The following is a 19,191-nucleotide window of genomic DNA, read 5'->3' on the forward strand; positions in this document are numbered from 1 at the left end:
GACATGGATGTTGGTTCTCTTGTAATGTTTCCAGTTCTCTTTATGTAATGATGTAAATGAGAGAAGAGGGTGAGGAGGCAGACCCATGGGGATGTACTCTGCTTGATGCACTTTTTGTTCAGCCCTCCGATTGGTTCTTTTCAACCACAGTTCTGATTGGACAGCCAGTGTTGTAGGGGAGGGAACTAGCAGCAGGCTTTAAAATAGAAGTGAAATGGAATTGTAACCACTCAGAATAAGCCATGGACTCTATTGAGCTAGCACAGGGTTGCAGGATACCTGTTCCCAGTGAAGATCCAGATAAGATGGGTGAGTGTATCTGTCATGCACCGAGAGTCATGGTGGTGTTTAGTTTGATATTTGGGACAGAAATTACAGTAAAGACAGAAGTCAGTAGCAGCTCCTTTGTGCTTTACTTTGAAGTTATTTTGTTAGAAATTCATTTTCAGCCTTGTTCTGAAATTTAGAGTTGTTAAGTCCAGAGATGTTAAGTTTAGAGTCTGAATATCACCAAGCTGCATTTAGAGAACTTTTCAGTGGAACTGAGTGCAGTGGGTGTGAGCTGCTGACCAGTTCAATATGAAGGATTTCTACTTAGTTAATCAACTAATAAAACTATTAACATTAATATTTTACAGATCTCCTAAGGAAAGTACATTTTTTCTTCAACAATGACCTTCTATATGTTACATTATATTAAATTGTAACCTTTATGTAGAATACACATAATATATATCATGAATGTAGAGCATAGTTAAGTTTTTCAGAGAAGGTCAAACATCTGATCCTTTCAACTGAAGAAGTCGAAATAAAATTAAAGTTAAAGTTAAAAGTTAAAGTTTTTTAATTACTTTTGTAAGTTAAAAGGAAAAAATGTATCTGCTTTATGGTTTGGTTTTCTCTGTTTTAGGAAACTGCAGATTAATTTATTCAAATTTTACAGATAAAACAAAATGATCCTCAGATCTGCTGATGATAAAACGAGTTAGCTCTCCTCTGGTGATTTTTACACAAACACTCAGAGAAAGGAAACAATCCCAAGCTCTTTTAAATATTTTGACTTCATTCAGTAGGTTTTATAACGAGTCCTGATGTTGTGATTGGTTTTGTTTCTCTTGCTTTGGGAGAATAATCCGTCTGCACACGTGGCTGCATTTTGCCGCCATTTCACTTACGATTCTTTAAATGTCTTTAACTTCTGTGGTTAAACGTGACGCTGAATTTCGACTCGTTACTCGAGCGAAGCTTGTCTTAAAACTGAAAATTAGGACTGCAAACATTTCTAGGTAAGGAAACAGAATAAATACTTTTCTGTGATTTACACAGTTAAATGAATGAAAGTGACAGCTAGCAGTTAGCCAGCTTTGTTGTGGTAGATTAGTATCAGTAGGATTAGCTTTTTGCGTAGATAATGAAGCAGTTAAATCTGGAGATTATATTTCTGTAAATCTGTAAAAGTCACTTTTTAACTATTTGTTGGAACTTTTAATGCCTGTGAAATTAATATTTCTGTCTGTATGAAATACTTGGTGATCTAATCAGCATTTCCAGAGCTTTGAACAAACTAAACATCAACTTCTAGGGCTTTGAAAAGTCTCCCTGTTAAATCCAGAATTTCTTTCCTTTATGCTAAAGCTAAAGCATATAGTTAGGGCTGGACCAGGTGACCCTGAATCCTCCCTTAGTTATCCTGCGATAGGTGTAGGCTGCTGGGGGATTCCCATGATGCACTGGGTGTTTCTTCATCACTCACTCACGATTGTTGGGGTTTTTAATCTCTTTTCTCTGTATTATTGTAGGGTCTTTACCTTACAATATAAAGTGCTTATTTGGTGCTATATAAATTATAAAAGTTGTAACACATATTATATAATAATATGAAATATATATGATATAAATTGAATTTAATTGTTGAAATGAATGTTTATCAAGTGTGTTGGACATTCAGGTGTGGAGCTGGGTGAAACTGTCAACTGATCAGCACCTAGTGGTGTCTTGGATTACGTGTGCAGAGCGAGAATGGCAGAGCGGCCTGGTCCACCTAACCATAGAATGAGGGTGTGCTTAACAGTGTATTTTAAGTTTGCCTAACTTTCTTATCTCTAGAATAGAATAGAATAGAATAGAATAGAATAGAATAGAGTAAACCATTATCCCACCAATGAGAAATTTGTTTGTGACACAGAATCAGAATCAGAATCAGAAACTTTATTGTCATTGTCATGAGAACAACGAAATTAAGAATGGTCCCCGATCATTGCATCATCCCTAGCAATATCAAAATATAAATAAAACAATAAAATTCAATAAATAAAATAGATAGAATACTTAAAATACTAATAAGATATAACAGTAAAACATTCACATACATTCTCACACACATGCTTCAGACCGTGCATAGATTAACACAAGAGTGGCGTGATGGACATTTTTTTGTAGTATTCAGATGTGTTATTGCAGTTGGATAACAGCTGTGTTTGAGTCTATTAGTCCTTGCTCTGATTGCCCTGTACCGTCTGCCTGAGGGCAACAGTTCGAACAGGGAGTGGCCAGGATGTGAGGTGTCTTTTATGATGTTTTGGGCCTTTTTAAAACAGTGGGCGTTGTGTAGAACTTCCAGTGTGGGGAGAGGGCAGCCAGTGATCTTTTGGGCGGTGTTAATGATCCCTTGGAGTGCTTTCCTCTGAGCCCCTGTGCAGCTAGTGTACCAGATGCATATGCAGTAAGTTAGAACACTCTCAATGGTGGCTCTGTAGAAGGACACCAGCAGTCTCTGTGTGATGTTATTCCTCCTGAGAATTCTCAGGAAGTACAGTCTCTGTTGGGCCTTTTTCAGCAGCTCGGAGGTGTTCACACTCCAGGAAAGGTTCTCCTCTATATTGACTCCCAGGAAGCGGAAGCTTGCCACCCTTTCTACACAGTCCCCATTTATGAATAGTGGTTGGATCTCTGCCTTTTTCCTTCTGAAGTCTATTATGAGTTCTTTGGTTTTTGAAGTGTTGAGGAGGAGGTTATTGGCCTTACACCATGACGTCAGCTGCTCCACCTCGTCTCTGTACGTAGACTCGTCTCCCTTGGAAATGAGCCCCACCACTGTGGTGTCATCTGCAAATTTCACAAAGATGTTGCTGTGGTGGCGAGGAGTGCAGTCGTGTGTGTAGAGAGAGTAGAGCAGTGGACTGAGCACACAGCCCTGGGGTGAGCCAGTGCTGAGACTCAGGGCTGAGGATGTGTGATGGCCAACTCTGACTCTCTGTCTACGGCCCGAGAGGAAGCTATTGATCCACATGCAGGTGCTGTATGGAAGCCCCAGGTCTTGTAGCTTGGCCACCAGTTTGTGTGGAAGGATGGTGTTAAAAGCTGAGCAGTAATCCACGAAGAGCATCCGCACATAGCTACCATGCTCTTCCAGGTGAGTTAATGCAGCATGGAGTGCTGTGGCTACAGCGTCTTCCGTGGATCGGTTTGCTCTGTAGGCAAACTGGTGTGGATCCAGGCTGCGGGGCAGGGCTGCTGTGATGTGTCTGCGGACCAGCTTCTCAAAGCATTTCATTACCACTGGGGTGAGTGCCACCGGTCTGTAGTCATTCAGGCCGGTGATGTGGGGCTTCTTAGGCAAGGGGACTATGGTGGAGGACTTCAGGCAGAGTGGGACAGTCGCCTGTGCGAGGGATTTGTTGAAAATCCTGGTGAAGATCCCAGCCAGCTGTCCTGCACAATCCCTCAATATTCGACCTGGCACACCATCAGGACCCGCCGCCTTCCTCGGGTTAACAGCCTGCAGCATGCGCCTCACCTCGTGCTCTTCCAGGGTGAGGGTGGTGCTGCTATGGGTGCTCTCATAGCAAGGGAAATATAAAATATAGAAGGAAGACACAAAGTGCTCCTACATACATAAGTAACTGAGGTTTGTATATACAGATACACACAAACACACAGTAACAGGACGGAGAGGAGAAAACAGCAAAGTGCACACAAACACAACCCGAACAGGCAGGTCGACTGGCGAGGACCGTCTGGCCGTGACATCCTCAGCATGGGTGACATCCCATCTCTAAGGAAGAGGCCAGCCACCCTTAGGAGAAAAGCTCCTTTTCGCTGCTTGTATCTGCGATCTCGTTCTTTCAGTCACTACCCACAGCTTATGACCACAGGTGAAGGTAGAAATGTAGATCGACCGAGCTTGACTTTCACACTCAGCTCTCTCTTCACCATGATGGACCAGTACAGCGTCCACATCACTGGAGCCCCAGCACCAATCCATCTGTCGATCTCTCGCTCTCTTCTCCCGTAACTTGTGAACTTGCTGTAACCCCGCAAATGTGGCTCGTCTGTGAAGCACTTTGATGTACCTGGGACTTTTAAATGTGCTATAGAAATAAACTTGAAACTGAAACTGAAACAGAAAACAACACCCTGAGATAGTCAAAGGAGCTAGCAAAGAAAAGCGTCTGGACTTCTTTAAGTTGCTTGAAGACACCCTGAGATACTTGAACTCCTCCACCTGGGGCAGGAATTCGTCCCTGACCCGGAGTGGGCTCTCCTCAGTCCTTTTCGACTGAGGACCATGGCCTTGGATTTGGAGGTGCTGATTCTCATTCTGCTGATTCACCGTTTCGCACTCAGCTGCGAACCACTCCAGTGCAAGCTGGAGGCCATCATCCGATGAAGCCAGCAGGACCACATCTTCTGTGAAAAGCAGAGACGAGAATTGTTGACAAAGGGCAGCCCTGGTCAGAGTCTATCAGCCACTGGAAATAAGTCTAACTTATTGCCGGCAATGCAGACGGTTGTATAAGGATCAAATGGTCCGTAGCAATGGGCCAGACAAGTCAAGTCAAGTCAAGTCAAGTCAACTTTATTTGTCAATTCTGCCACATGTACAGGACATACAGAGAATAGAAATTTCGTTACTCTCAAACCCTAGATGAAATAGCAAATGAACATTTAAATATAAGAGAGTGATTAAAAAATGCAAATAAAATAATTAAAAAGTAAAAATTTAAATAAATAAATACAATACAAATTAACAAGAAAGCTATGCAATATACAATATACAATATTCAAGTAAGGGTAAATGACATTGAGTGTAAACCAGGCAGAGTAGTGCAAATAGGCAAATAGTGCAGATGGAGATTTAGTAATGTACAGTAAGAGATAGTATAACAACAAAGTCTTATGAGGTAATGGCAGTCCAATGCTCCACAAAGTGACTGGTAACTGGTGCAGGCCAGTGAGTGAGTCAGAGAGTGTGCGTGTTTGTGTGTGTGTGACAGAGTTCAGTGAGACCGTGGAGGAGAGAGGGGAGAGGGGGCAGAATCGGGAGGGAGTTAAGCTTCCTGACAGCCTGATGGATGAAGCTGTCCTTCAGTCTGCTGGTCCTGGCCTGGAGACTCCGCAGTCTCCTCCCTGACGGCAGCAGCTTGAAGAAGCTTTGCATTGGGTGCGTGGGATCAGCCGCTATGCAAAGGGCTTTTTTAGTGAGACGGGTGCTGTAAATGTCCTGGAGGGAGGGGAGAGAGACACCAATGATCCTCTCTGCAGCCCTCACTATGCGTTGGAGGGTTCTATGACAGGACGCATTGCAGGCTCCAAACCACACAGTGATGCAGCTCGACAGGATGCTCTCGATGGTGCCTCTGTAGAAAGTGTACATGATGGGGGCTGGTGCTCCTGCTCTTCAGTTTTCAGGCCCCTCTTCTGTGGAACCAGCTTCCAGTTTGGATTCGGGAGACAGACACTATCTCTACTTTTAATTCAATTCAATTCAATTCAATTCAATTTTATTTATATAGCGCCAAATCACAACAAAAGTCGCCTCAAGGCGCTTCATAGATACAGAGAAAAACCCAACAATCATATGACCCCCTATGAGCAAGCACTTTGGCGGCAGTGGAAAGGAAAAACTCCCTTTTAACAGGAAGAAACCTCCGGCAGAACCAGGCTCAGGGAGGGGCGGGGCCATCTGCTGCGACCGGTTGGGGTGAGAGAAGGAAGACAGGATAAAGACATGCTGTGGAAGAGAGACAGAGGTTAATAACAGATATGATTCAATGCAGAGAGGTCTGTTAACACATAGTGAGTGAGAAAGGTGACTGGAAAGGAAAAACTCAATGCATCATGGGAATCCCCGGCAGCCTACATCTATTGCAGCATAACTAAGGGAGGATTCAGGGTCACCTGGTCCAGCCCTAACTATATGCTTTAGCAAAAAGGAAAGTTTGAAGCCTAATCTTGAAAGTAGAGATAGTGTCTGTCTCCTGAATCCAAACTGGAAGCTGGTTCCACAGAAGAGGGGCCTGAAAACTGAACGCTCTGCCTCCCATTCTACTTTTAAATACTCTAGGAACAACAAGTAGGCCTGCAGAGCGAGAGCCAAGTGCTCTAATAGGGTGATATGGTACTACAAGGTCATTAAGATAAGATGGGGCCTGATTATTTAAGACCTTGTATGTGAGGAGCAGGATTTTGAATTCTGGATTTAACAGGAAGCCAAAACAGGAGAAATCTGCTCTCTTTCTAGTCCCTGTCAGGACTCTTGCTGCAGCATTTTGGATCAGCTGAAGGCTTTTCAGCAAGTTTTTTGGACATCCTGATAATAATGAATTACAGTCGTCCAGCCTGGAAGTAATAAATGCATGAACTAGTTTTTCAGCGTCACTCTGAGACAGGATATTTCTAACTTTAGAGATGTTGCGCAAATGGAAGAAAGCAGTCTTACATATTTGTTTAATATGTGCGTTGAAGGACATGTCCTGGTCAAAAATGACTCCAAGGTTCCTCACAGCGTTACTGGAGGCCAAGGTAATGCCATCCAGAGTAAGAATCTGCTTAGATACCATATTTCTAAGCTTTTCAGGGCCGAGTACAATAACCTCAGTTTGATCTGGCAGTTTTGGCAGTTTTTGTGAACGACAGATGGTGTAACCCTGGGCACATCACTGTAAAAGAGCAACTCTGCAGCAGAGACATTGAGCTGTTAGCCGTTAGCATGCGTCCGTACTACCTGCCCCGGGAGTTCTCGCATGTTATCGCGATAACAGCGTATGTCCCCCCCTCGGCCAACGCGGATGCAGCCTGTGACTCTCTCCACTCTGTGGTCAGCAGACTGCAAACACAATCTCCGAGAGCCCTTCTCATAATATCAGGGGACTTCAATCATGCCTCACTGGACTCCACACTGCCCACCTTCACCCAGTATGTGACCTGCCCAACCAGAGACAATAAAACACTGGACTTACTGTATGCCAATGCAGAAGAGGCATACAGTTCATCACCTCTCCCTCCCCTGGGCAGATCTGATCACAACCTGGTGCACCTTGTCCCTGTGTATGAGCCCTTAGTGCGCAGGGAGCCACCAGCCACCCGCACAGTACAGAGATGGTCAGAGGAGAGCGAGGAGGCTCTTAAGGATTGTTTTGAGTCGACTGTGTGGGAGGTGATCTGTGATGACCACGGAGAGGACATCGACAGCCTTACTACATGCATTACTGACCATATAAACTTCTGTGTGGATAACACCGTACCTACCAGGACTGTACGGTGTTTCTCCAACAACAAACCTTGGATTACCCCAGAAATTAAAACCGTCCTCAAGCAGAAGAGGAGGGCCTTCAAATCCAGAGACAAAGAGGAGTTGAAAAGGGTGCAGAGAGAGCTGAGGGGACTGATAAGGAATGGGAAGGAGAGCTACAGGCAGAAGATGGAGAACCAGCTTCAGCAAAACAACGTTGGTGAAGTCTGGAGAGGCCTCAGAACCATCTCGGGCCACAAACAGCAGAACTCTCTGCCTGGGAGGGATGTGAGATGGGCAAATGAACTGAATCATTTCTTCAACAGATTTGACTCAGCCATGAGGCAGTCTGCAACATCGGCTGCAGACTCACCCACCCCCACTGCTGCTGTTCCACCTCAGACACTTCACACCTCCTCTATTCACCCTGCTCACTCCTCCCCACCCCCAACTGCAGCATCCAATACACACTCAACACAAGGCTCCAGCCTGTCTCTCTCAACCACCCAGGTTAGGAGGGAACTGAGGAGGATTAATGGCAAGAAGGCAGCGGGCCCAGATGGCATCAGCTCGAGGGTCGTCAGGTCCTGCGCGGACCAACTGTGTGGGGTGATGGAGCACCTCTTCAACCTGAGCCTGAGGTTGGGAAGAGTCCCACAGCTCTGGAAAACCTCCTGTGTTGTACCAGTGCCAAAGACTTCACGCCCCAAGGACCTCAACAGCTACAGGCCGGTGGCTCTGACATCCCACCTGATGAAGACCCTGGAGCGGTTGGTCCTGGCTCAGCTTCGGCGCCTAATAAGCTCATCACTGGACCCACTTCAGTTTGCCTACCAGCCTGGCATTGGAGCGGATGATGCCGTCATTCACCTCCTACATCGTTCCCTCGCTCACCTGGAGACCGCTGGAAGCACTGTGAGAATCATGTTCTTTGATTTCTCCAGTGCCTTCAACACCATTCTTCCCTCGGTTCTAAAGGACAAGCTGGTGAACTCTGGAGTGGACCATCACCTCACTACCTGGATCCTGGACTACCTCACCGACCGACCACAGTATGTGAGGACTCAGGGCTGTGTGTCGGACAGGGTCGTCTGCAGTACGGGGGCCCCACAGGGAACGGTTCTGGCTCCGTTCCTCTTCACCATCTACACTGCAGACTTCTCCCACAATTCCACCCAGTGCTTCCTGCAGAAGTTCTCTGATGACTCTGCAATAGTCGGCCTCATCACTGATGGGGACGACAAGGAGTACAGAGGTCTGACCCAAGACTTTGTGGACTGGTGCCAGCTGAACTACCTCCAGATCAACGCCAGTAAAACCAAGGAACTGGTGGTAGACTTCCGCAGGCACAAGCATTCTCCACTGCAACCACTGAACATCCAAGGTATGGACATTGAGGCTGTGGACAGCTACAGGTACCTTGGTGTTCATCTGAACAATAGACTGGACTGGACTCATAACTCAGACGCCCTCTACAGGAAAGGGCAGAGCAGGCTGTACCTGCTGCGGAGACTCAGGTCGTTTGGGGTGGAGGGCCCACTCCTGAAGACCTTCTATGACTCTGTGGTGGCTTCTGCTATCTTTTATGGCGTGGTCTGCTGGGGCGGCAGCATCTCTGCTGGGGACAGGAAGAGACTGAACAGGGTGATCCGAAGGGCCAGCTCTGTTCTAGGATGCCCTCTGGACCCAGTGGAGGTGGTGAGTGACAGGAGAACGGCGGCTAAGCTGTCATCCCTGATGGACAACATCTCCCACCCCATGCAGCAGACTGTGACAGCACTGAGCAGCTCCTTCAGTGGGAGACTGCGGCACCCACGGTGTGGGACGGAGAGATTTCGCAGGTCTTTCCTCCCCACTGCTGTCAGACTCCACAACAAAGACTTTAACTGAACAAACACACACATCCACACATGTGCAATAATACTAAGTGCAATAATCCTTTCTGTCATCGTTGTATTTTTACTCAGTTGTATATAGTATTTGTATTTGTATTCTATTTTTATCTTATTGTATATTTATTTTATTTTATTCTACTGTATATAGTATTTTATTTTATTCTATTCTGTACAGCTGTGTACTGTATTTATTCTTATTGTATTCTAATTTTTGCCTCATAACTTTTGCACTGTCCACTTCCTGCTGTGACAAAACAAATTTCCCACGTGTGGGACTAATAAAGGTTATCTTATCTTATCTTATCTTATCTTATCTTATCTTATCTGAATTAAGAAGCAGAAAGTTAGCGGCCATCCAGGTCTTTATGTCTTTAAGACATTCCTGCAGTTTAACTCATTGGTGTGTGTTATCTGGCTTCATGGACAGATAGAGCTGGGTGTCATCTGCATAGAAGTGTAAATGTATGCTATGTCTTCTAATGATGCTGCCTAAGGGAAGCATGTATAATGTAAACAGAATTGGTCCTAGCACTGAACCCTGTGGAACTCCATAATTAACCTCAGTGTGTGAAGAGGACTCTCCATTTACATGCACAAACTGGAGTCTATTAGATAGATATGATACAAACCACTGCAGTGCAGTACCTGTAATACCTACAGCATGTTCTAACGCTCTAATAGGATATTATGGTCGACAGTATCGAACGCTGCACTGAGGTCTAGCAGGACAAGCACAGAGATGAGTCCACTGTCAGAGGCCATAAGAAGATCATTTGTAACCTTCACTAAAGCTGTTTCTGTGCTGTGCTGAGCTCTGAAACCTGACTGAAACTCTTCAAATAAACCTCTGCAGATGATCTGTTAGCTGTTTGACAACTACTCTTTCAAGGATGTTTGATATAAAGGAAGGTTGGAGATTGGCCTATAATTAGCTAAGACTGCTGGGTCTAGAGATGCTTTTTGAGTAAAGGTTTAACTACAGCCAGCTTGAAGGCCTGTGGTACATAGCCGATCATTAGAGATAGGTTGATCATATTTAAGATCGAAGAATTAATTAATGGCAGGACTTCTTTGAGCAGTTTTGTAGGAATGGGGTCTAAAAGACACGTTGATGGTTTGGAGGAAGTAATTATTGAAGTTAACTCAGAAAGATCAATTAGAGAAAAAGAGTCTAACTTAACATCAATGGTACTAAGAGTAGCTGTAGATAATATTACATCTGTGGGATGATTACTGGTAATTTTTTCTCTAATGATAAAAATTTTATTTGTGAAGAAGTTCATGAAGTCATTACTAGTTAACGTTAAAGGGATGGTTGGCTCAAAAGAGCTCTGACTTTTGTGTCATATATTGCTGTATTTGTTGATTTGATTTTTAAGATTAGGCTTCAAACTTTCCTTTTTGCTAAAGCATATAGTTAGGGCTGGACCAGGTGACCCTGACTCCTCCCTTAGTTATGCTGCAATAGACGTAGGCTGCCGGGGGATTCCCATGATGCATTGAGTTTTTCCTTTCCAGTCACCTTTCTCACTCACTAGGCCCTCAAAGTATTCCTTCTACTGACTGACACTGTTCTCAGTTGAAGTCAGCAGTGCTCAACCCACACTAAACAGTGCAGGTAGAGCACCGCTTTCCCTTCCTGAGTTGCCTGATGGTTTGCCAGAACCTCTTTCAAGGCAGTTTAAAAGCCTTCAAAACCACACCTGAGTTTTTCCTGCAGCCACTGGCTGAGCTGCGTTCCGCTTGGCCTGTCGGTACCTATTACCTGCCTCCAAACTCCCACATGCTAAACAAGAACAATAGAACTCAGTCTGGTGCCTTCCTTCACCTTTGGTGTCCACCATTTGGTTCGGGGGTTACCACCACAACAGGCACCAACCAGCCCAGTGCAGCGGCTTCGGCAATTGAGGTGCTGAACATGGTCCATTCAAATTCAATGTCCTCAGTCTCCCTCGGGATGGTGTTGAAGCTCTGCAGAGGTTTTAGCTTCTGCTGGGCATTCCCAGCACACCCTCACTGTACGTTTAGGTGTGCCAGCTCTGTCCAGCATCCTCCTCCACCACCTGATCAAACTCACTGCCAGATGGTGATCAGTTGACAGCTCAGCCCCTCTCTTCACCTGAGTGTCCAGAACATATGGCTGCAGATCTGGTGATACAATCACAAATCGATCATCCGCCTGTGGCCTAAGGTGTCACATCCACTTATGGACAACCTTATGTTCGAACACAGTGTTTTTTATGGCCAAACTCTGGTTTGCACAGAGGTCCAGTAACAAATCACTGCTCGGGTTCAGATCCGGGAGACCGTTCCTTCCCATCACGCCCCTCCAGGTCTTGCTGTCATTGCCCACATAAGTGTTGAAGTCTCCCAGTAGGACAGTAGAGTCTCCAGGTGGAACACCCTCAAGCATCCTGCCCAAGGACTCCAAGAAGTCTGGGTACTTTGAACTGCTATGCGATGATGACAGTCACAACCTGTTTCCTGACCTGAAGGCGCAGGGAACAAACCCTATTGTCCACTGGGAGAAACCCCAACATAAACCTCAAAAGTCTGACAAAGGAGGACCCATCAACAGCAGCGCTGCAGTTTAACACTTCTTTATTGGCTTTCCAGCTGCCCTGCTCCTGTAGCACAGACACCACCCCCTCCTATGGTCCCTGCATGATCTTTAACAGGGGAGACATGATTAGATGATGGGGTCAGGTGTTTGAGTCAGCCTCCCCAACACCACACTCTGAACCCACTGCTGAACTCACCCCTCCCCTGCAGCTGAGCCACAATCCACATCCTGCCACATACCCGACAGCCCGAGAGGTATTAGATTACATGCATAATTACAAACAGCCTGCTCGCTCTAACATTACATCAAATAACCGTGATCTCATTTGGTTACCCATTGCTAGCTGGAAGGCCTCAAATCTTCCTGATTATTGAACTGTGTTTTGATTCTCTGCCCACATCCTTCAAGGTCACCTGCGTTGGCTGGAGGATTGTTGACTTTTGCTTAAAACTAGGTGAAAAGACACTCTCTCTTCAGCTGATACAGGACACACACACACACACACACACACACACACACACACACACACACACACAGAGAGATATACAATCACACTCCTCCCCCCTCCAAATGCTTCCAAAGCACGTCCTTTATGTTTTAAGTTGTGAAGATTCAGGTACTGTTTTTGTTTTGTTTGGGTTTTTTGTAAAAGTGATAGAATGATGCATACGACATTAACAATACACTTAACATTAAAAGAAAATCTTGTGACAATAAATGAACATTTTTCTCATGAACTTTCTGAAAATTCAAGACAGTGGCTAATTTTAGGAAAGTCACCAACTTTACATACATCTATTTATATAAAATTTGTCACTCATCTTGTGGGCTTCTGTGGGCCTCTGTCAAAGGCCTGGGAGCTTCAGGGTCCTGTGCAGTATCTGTGATATTCCTACAACTGTGCTCTTATGTACAGAGATCTTGGATGTTGTTCGTTGGGTCTGGTGGAGCCACTTGCCCAGATTGGGGGGTATTGCCCCAAGTGCTTTGATTGCCACTGGGACCACTGTTACCTTCACCCTCAACATCTTCTCAGGCTCCTTACTGAGCTCTTGGTACTTCTCAGGCTCCTCATGTTCTTTCTTTCTGATGTTGCTATTACTCGGTATAGCTACATCTGTCACTACAGCCATCTTTCTCTACTTGTCCACCGCTACGATGTCTGGCTGGTTAGCCATCACCAGTTTGTATCTCTGTATCTGGAAGTCCTAAAAGATCATTCTCAACACCCTAGGTGGTGGGAAGCCCTTGGGTCTCTGGTCTCTGGGCCCAGAGCTCAGTCTGCTCTGGCGTAGCTGGCTGCCAGTGGAGCCTGTGGGCTGCTGGGTGACCCCCTACCCTTCCAGTCCATTGGTAGGTTTTCTTGATATCAGCCACTTCCTCTATCTGCTGGTGGTACATTTCATGCAGGGGTCTGTCCTTCCAAAAGGGTTCATGTTCTTGCTCCTCTTTTTTCTCAGGCATCTGTTGCCTGAAGTATTCACTGAGCACACTATCAGTAGTGGCTTCTTCCTGATGTACTTATGAAACTTTGTTGTCTCATCCTAGATGGTGGTTTTGACACTCACTAGTCCTTAGCCCCCTTCCTTCCACTTAGTGTACAGTCTCAGGCTGCTGGACTTGGGTTGAAACCCTCCATGCATGGTAAGGAACATTCTTGTTTTACTGTCAGTGGATTCTCACTCACTTGGACGAGTGACGAAACGTTTCTCCCATTGAAAACGTTACGTCCAGATGAACAGACTTACTTACCTGGACGATTGAGAAGGCATTGCTGCCATTGAGTTTCAATCCATTGAAAATATTTTTCTTGCAACTGATTGTGGACTCTTCACCATCATTTTCATTCTCTATGACCACACTACAGCTTTTGATACAACTTCCCACCGCGCCATTTTTATAATTTATCGCCTACGTCTCTGCAATATTTTTAAAAAAATACAACATTCAGCTTCACTGTTATCACTGTTACCCAGATGACACCCAGCTCTATTTGTCTTCTAAAACAACTACTATACTCCCACCCACATTCACTTCTGTTTAAATAAAATTAAACTTTGGTTTACATACATTCTTAAACTTAATGGCAATACAAGTGACTTAGTTCCTTTTGGCACCAAATTTATACCATCTAAATCTAACGTGATCTTTTAATAACTCAGTTGTCATATCTTCCCTTTAGCTTGAGAGTCTGAGTGTCATCCTTACCTTCATCGCGAACATAAACAATATAACCCAGTCTGCCTATCTTCATCTTTGCAATATTAATGCCCTTCATTCCTCACTCACTGAGCAGGGTCCACGCTCACAGGTGCCGCTAATCAGGTGCCTAATTGTCATCACCTGGGGTACCAGATGCTCAACACAAGAAATAGGAAAAAAACAAAACACAAATGTGGCACCATTTAAGGGGAAAAAACATGTTATCCCAGAATAATCAAACCACAGTTTATTTCAGAATTTTAAAAATGTGTTATATTTCTGTGTTTGCTATATGTGTACATATTAGTGCTGTCAACATTAATCTCGTTAGAATGATGTTAACGCCATGCACAGGGCGATCCGAGATTTGCCGCGTTAATGCGGTTATGGCGTTAACGTCATTCTAACGAGATTAACGCTGACAGCACTAGTACATATTTATTATCAGAATGATCTTCAATAACCTACAGCGCATGTTAAAACATCTTAAGGCAATCAGGTCGGACAATGATGGAATTCAGTGGGCGTTTAATTTTAACATGTTTAGATTTTAGAATTTTTACATCAAAGCAAATTCTTGAGTTTACAAAAAATATACTGCACTAGTGCACTTTAAAGTCTGATTAATGACTTCTGGATGAAACATTTGGGTGCATGTTGTGTCTAAGTGTTAAAAATGTATTTGTCAGGTTTGAGTAAGACCGGCTAATTCTCACTGACGTTCTTCCAACAGGTGAGCTGAGGATCGTCCTGTATGGACAGAGTGGACAGGGTAAAAGTACTCTAGGAGGCATCATCCTGGGCAACAGAGAAATATTCACTTCTAATAAGGACTCAAAGAAGTGCCGTAAGGAAAGAAAGACCATCACGGGTCGAGACGTGGTTGTTGTTGACACTCCAGGTCTGTTTAAAGTAGATGATGATAGAAAGGAAGTGGTGGAAGAGATCAAGCGGTCCATCAAACATGCTGAACCTGGTCCTCATGTGTTCCTGTTCGTGGAGAGGTTTAAAGAGATCTCACAAGAGAAATTAGACGCACTGAAGACTTTTCAGGACACGTTTGGTAAACAGGCAGTGGACTACACTATAGTGGTGTTCACCACTGAAAGTGAGGAAATCGACGCCGCTTTCAAGCAGGAAACACTGAAATCCCTCAGAAGATTAACCGATCAGTTCCAGCAAAGATGCTTTGTTTTTAACATTAGAGACGAACAACAAGGGTCTCAACTCGACGAGCTGCTGGGGATTATAAACAAGATGACGGGAGAAAAATGTCAACCTTTCTACACGTCTAAGATGCTCCAGGAGGCTGAGGAAGCTCTGAAAACACGAAAGGAAACAAAACCAAAGCCAGAAGAAGAGTGGCGCTCTTTTTATGACCGGTGTGGTTTGATTGGAATGGCTGTCGGCTGTGCAGCAGGGTATTTTATTTGTGGTGGCGAGCTGACGCCTACAACAGGAGCTGGGGTTGGAGCTGTAGTTGGTATGATGCTGTTCGTGGGAATAGCGTTTTTAGGCGTACTTGCTAAAATTAAACTTCAGGCATGATGCAGATAGATTTCAGACAGCGTCAGTGATTTTGTTGCTTACGCTGATCAGACCAAATCTAAAATCTAGAAAATCATAAAGGGGAAATCATGGTGGTTGTAGGTTTAGTTATTTTAGTTAATGTTTTCATGATTTTTACGCTGCAATAGGTGTAGCCTGCTGCGTGCTTCCCATCACGCACTGACTGTTTCTTCCTTACTCACCATGTGTTTATACACCTCTGCATTGGTTCTTATTAATCTCTGGCTCTCTTTCACAGCATGTCTTCATCCTGTCTTCCTTCCTTCTTCCCCAACCAATCACAGCAGATGGCCCCGCCCCTCCCTGAGCCTGGTTCTGCTGGAGGTTTCTTCCTGTTAAAAGGGAGTTTTTCCTTCCTACTGTCTCATTGAGGGTCATATGATTGTTGGGGTTTTCTCTGTATAATGTGAGGATCTTTTCTGTACAGTATAAAGAACCCTGAGACAACAGTTTTTGTCATTTGGTGTAAAATAAATAAAATTGAACTGAACTGAAAATCACAACAACAGCTGCCTCAAGGTGCTGGTGTTATTAAAAGTGATTTGTCACATACCAAATGGACCAATACCCAACAAGACCAACAAGTTACTGTATCTACAAATTCAGTAAAGAACTGTAATAGTGACCAACCACAAATGGAGAGCTATGTCCACAGAATGATCACAGTGGGTGTGGTTCAGCACCATCACGGCCAGCATCATTCACAAGCGAACCATGAGAAGTGGGCCAGTTTTGGGTTTAAGAAATAAGAGATTAAAGTGAAAGTTTTACAAACATGTTTAACGCCGACGTCTGTCAGTACCGAAGATTACGTCATGTGGTTGGTTGAGGGCTGTGTGGCAGCTCCTAGAGTCAGTCCTCATTCACAAAGTGCTCTACAAACACGAACGTTACGGCTAACAGCTGGATTTTCCCGTTTGAGTGCAGCAAGCAAACAGCAAACAGCCACTTACTGCTAAAGAGACAGAGTGAAAGTGGACTGCACATTTAACATAAACTCATTGTTGCAGCACTAAAGTGATCCCATGAAAAGTAGTTTTAGTTTTAATGTCCTCATTTTCCTCTGAGTTAGCAATCTGTCACTAGTTAGCTAACATGAACTAATGTAAATCTATTAACCCCAACAAACCAGCCAACCGGGTGACGTCGCGTACTGACAGAAGATGGTGCTAAACATGGCTTTAAACTTTAGGTTTAAGCACTTATTTCTTAAACCCAGCTTAACACACAGAGTTACGTCTATGTCAGTTTCTGAGAGCAGGGCTCAGTGGTGTATATTAGCCTTTATATGCGTAGTGTTTCATGTCTCCTTTAAGGTTTGAGTTTTGTATGAGCCACATGTTAATAAAAAACTAGATGTTAGATTCAGATGATGTTTCTAATATTTTGGCATTACGATGTTTCCTCTTGTGAGTCTGAAACAACTGAAACAGGATAAAAACAGGTGAAGCCCAACTCTGGATCTGCTGCAGTGACCTGCTGGATGCTAAGTGAACTTTTATCTTCATTAACCTGTGACTGCTTTCACATCCAGTGGTGATCTGTGAGATAACACACAGTAATGTCTTTAAATGTCTTTTTGTGTGTTGGACAGATCGGTAATCTATCAGTTTGATCAGATTAGATCCTGTTGGCCGTCACAGACTCTGTTCTACATTCATACAGTTTGTTCTCATTTTAAAGGATTTTTGGGTTTCAGGGTTGTTAGGGAGTTTTTATTGTTTTATTTGCTTATGCTTCAAAAGTTATGTTACACATATTTCACCAGACACAGTTTTCTGTAGAAACAGGAAGCTGACCCTGTGACACTGGCATTTACCGCAAGAGACCAATACAGAAATACATATCCGCAGAAGTTGACTTGCATTATATTATTCTTAGAAATTGACTTGCAACACACATACTTTGTGACACACACACACACAGACAGCATCAGGACCTGCGTAACAGGAAATGTGATTATATTTGCATATTGACGATGTAACCTATAAAAATAAACGAATACTGCAGTTCGGTGTGATTTGCTCTGAGCTTTTCACCCGTGCAGCACGTTAACCTACACAAGTGTCTCAGTGTTGTTTATTCACCTGACTGTTTGTTAACTGTAAATCTCTGACAAGGGTTTTCTTGTGTTTGTTCTCCTGGATAAACTCCATGTTCTCACTTTAGGAGTTTCTACAGGACTGTTTCCTGATACAAATGCAAATGTGTGCTTCAGCTTCAGTGCAGACGGTTTTCACATGTTTGTGGATGGAAACACTTCGGTGTCTTAAACCTGTATATAGATATAATGCATTACCCATACTCACATACACATGTAATTTCTCTATGCTGCACTTTGCACATATCTAACGTTTTTAAATGAACTTGTAGATCAAACTTTTTACTTCTCTAAAGTAGCAACAACCTTTGATACCAGTTTAATCATCAACAGATAATCAAACAATCATATTGCTCTGTGTTGCTCTCAGTACGTTGAGCAGCTGCCACATGTCTTCCCCTCTCTCTCTCTGACCCTGCTTTCCTGTCCTCTCTACGCTGTTTCTATGCAATAAATAAAAAAAAAAGTCCAATCTGACAGAGGGGAGAATGATAAGAAACTATTTAAATAAAGGCTTTGTAATACTGCTGGCTCGGTGTCTGTCTGTTCTCTTGTGATCATTTTTATTACCACAAATATAAAAACATCTCCACTTTGGTCCGGTCTGTGGGAAGGACAGGGTCCAGAAGTCTTGTGCTTTGTTCAGATGCAGGTTTGCAAAGCTGCATCTGAAACCAAACAAGCCATGTTTGTTCAGTCTGTTTCTAATTGTACTGCCATGAACTTTAACCTTTAACGTGCTAACTGAGGGTTAGAGAGCCTGAGCTGGAGCTCTTGAGTTTGTTGCAATTTCACTGAACATTACATGGCCTGAACTTGGAAAATTAAGACTTGAATACTCCGAAATACGACAGAAAGTGTCAGTGTCCCTTTGACACTAAGCTTTAAAAGGAGATAACAAACACTCCACGTGTTGGCAGTGCTCGAGTATTTGCTCGAGTGGTTATCAGTCTCTTCTGAGGAACTGAGGAAGGGCTCGTTAAAGGAGTCATGCACATGATATAAAAGTCTTACTGATACAGCAGTCATAAAACAAACATTGAAAGTAAAAAATAAATGCTGCGTTAGCGTGAATCAGAATCCAAAGACTGTGATGTCCCCGGGGGAAACTGCTTTGTTCCAGAAGCTCAATGAAAAAACATGAAAGACAGAAAAATGTAAACTCTTAAAAATAAGATCATCATCAATGTTCCCTCTAAGCTGCGCACTGCTACACGCTCTCTGCGCACAGAAAATCTGCGTTGCGCACAACAACAACAAAAAAGTCTCACCTGAATTGAAATTAACATTAAAACTTTAACAATCATGTTTTGCAGTGTCAGTCAGTGACTGGCTGCTCCCGTATGGG

General features: G+C 43.9%; 1 protein-coding gene across 1 annotated transcript; it reads left to right on the forward strand.

The window, feature by feature from the left end:
* The first annotated feature begins 242 nt into the window (after positions 1-242).
* Positions 243-18,316, forward strand: LOC146576800 (GTPase IMAP family member 4-like). The gene is made up of 2 exons (XM_085272329.1): positions 243-309; positions 14,907-18,316. The coding sequence occupies exons 1-2, from the start codon at positions 243-245 to the stop codon at positions 15,719-15,721; spliced, it is 882 nt and encodes a 293-aa protein (XP_085128455.1). The 3' UTR covers positions 15,722-18,316.
* Positions 18,317-19,191: the final 875 nt, after the last annotated feature.

This window comes from Mchenga conophoros, linkage group LG4 (genome assembly GCF_057382185.1).
Source record: "Mchenga conophoros isolate Kocher_MC1m ecotype Shallow Benthic linkage group LG4, M_conophoros_male_GT1.1, whole genome shotgun sequence".
Classification (NCBI taxonomy): domain Eukaryota; kingdom Metazoa; phylum Chordata; class Actinopteri; order Cichliformes; family Cichlidae; genus Mchenga; species Mchenga conophoros.

Coding starts and splice junctions, on each gene's coding strand:
- LOC146576800 (XM_085272329.1), top strand. CDS start 243: ATGGACTCTATTGAGCTAGCACAGGGTTGCAGGATACCTGTTCCCAGT. Junction 310..14,906: donor TGAAGATCCAGATAAGATGG/GTGAGTGTATCT, acceptor TTCTTCCAACAG/GTGAGCTGAGGATCGTCCTG.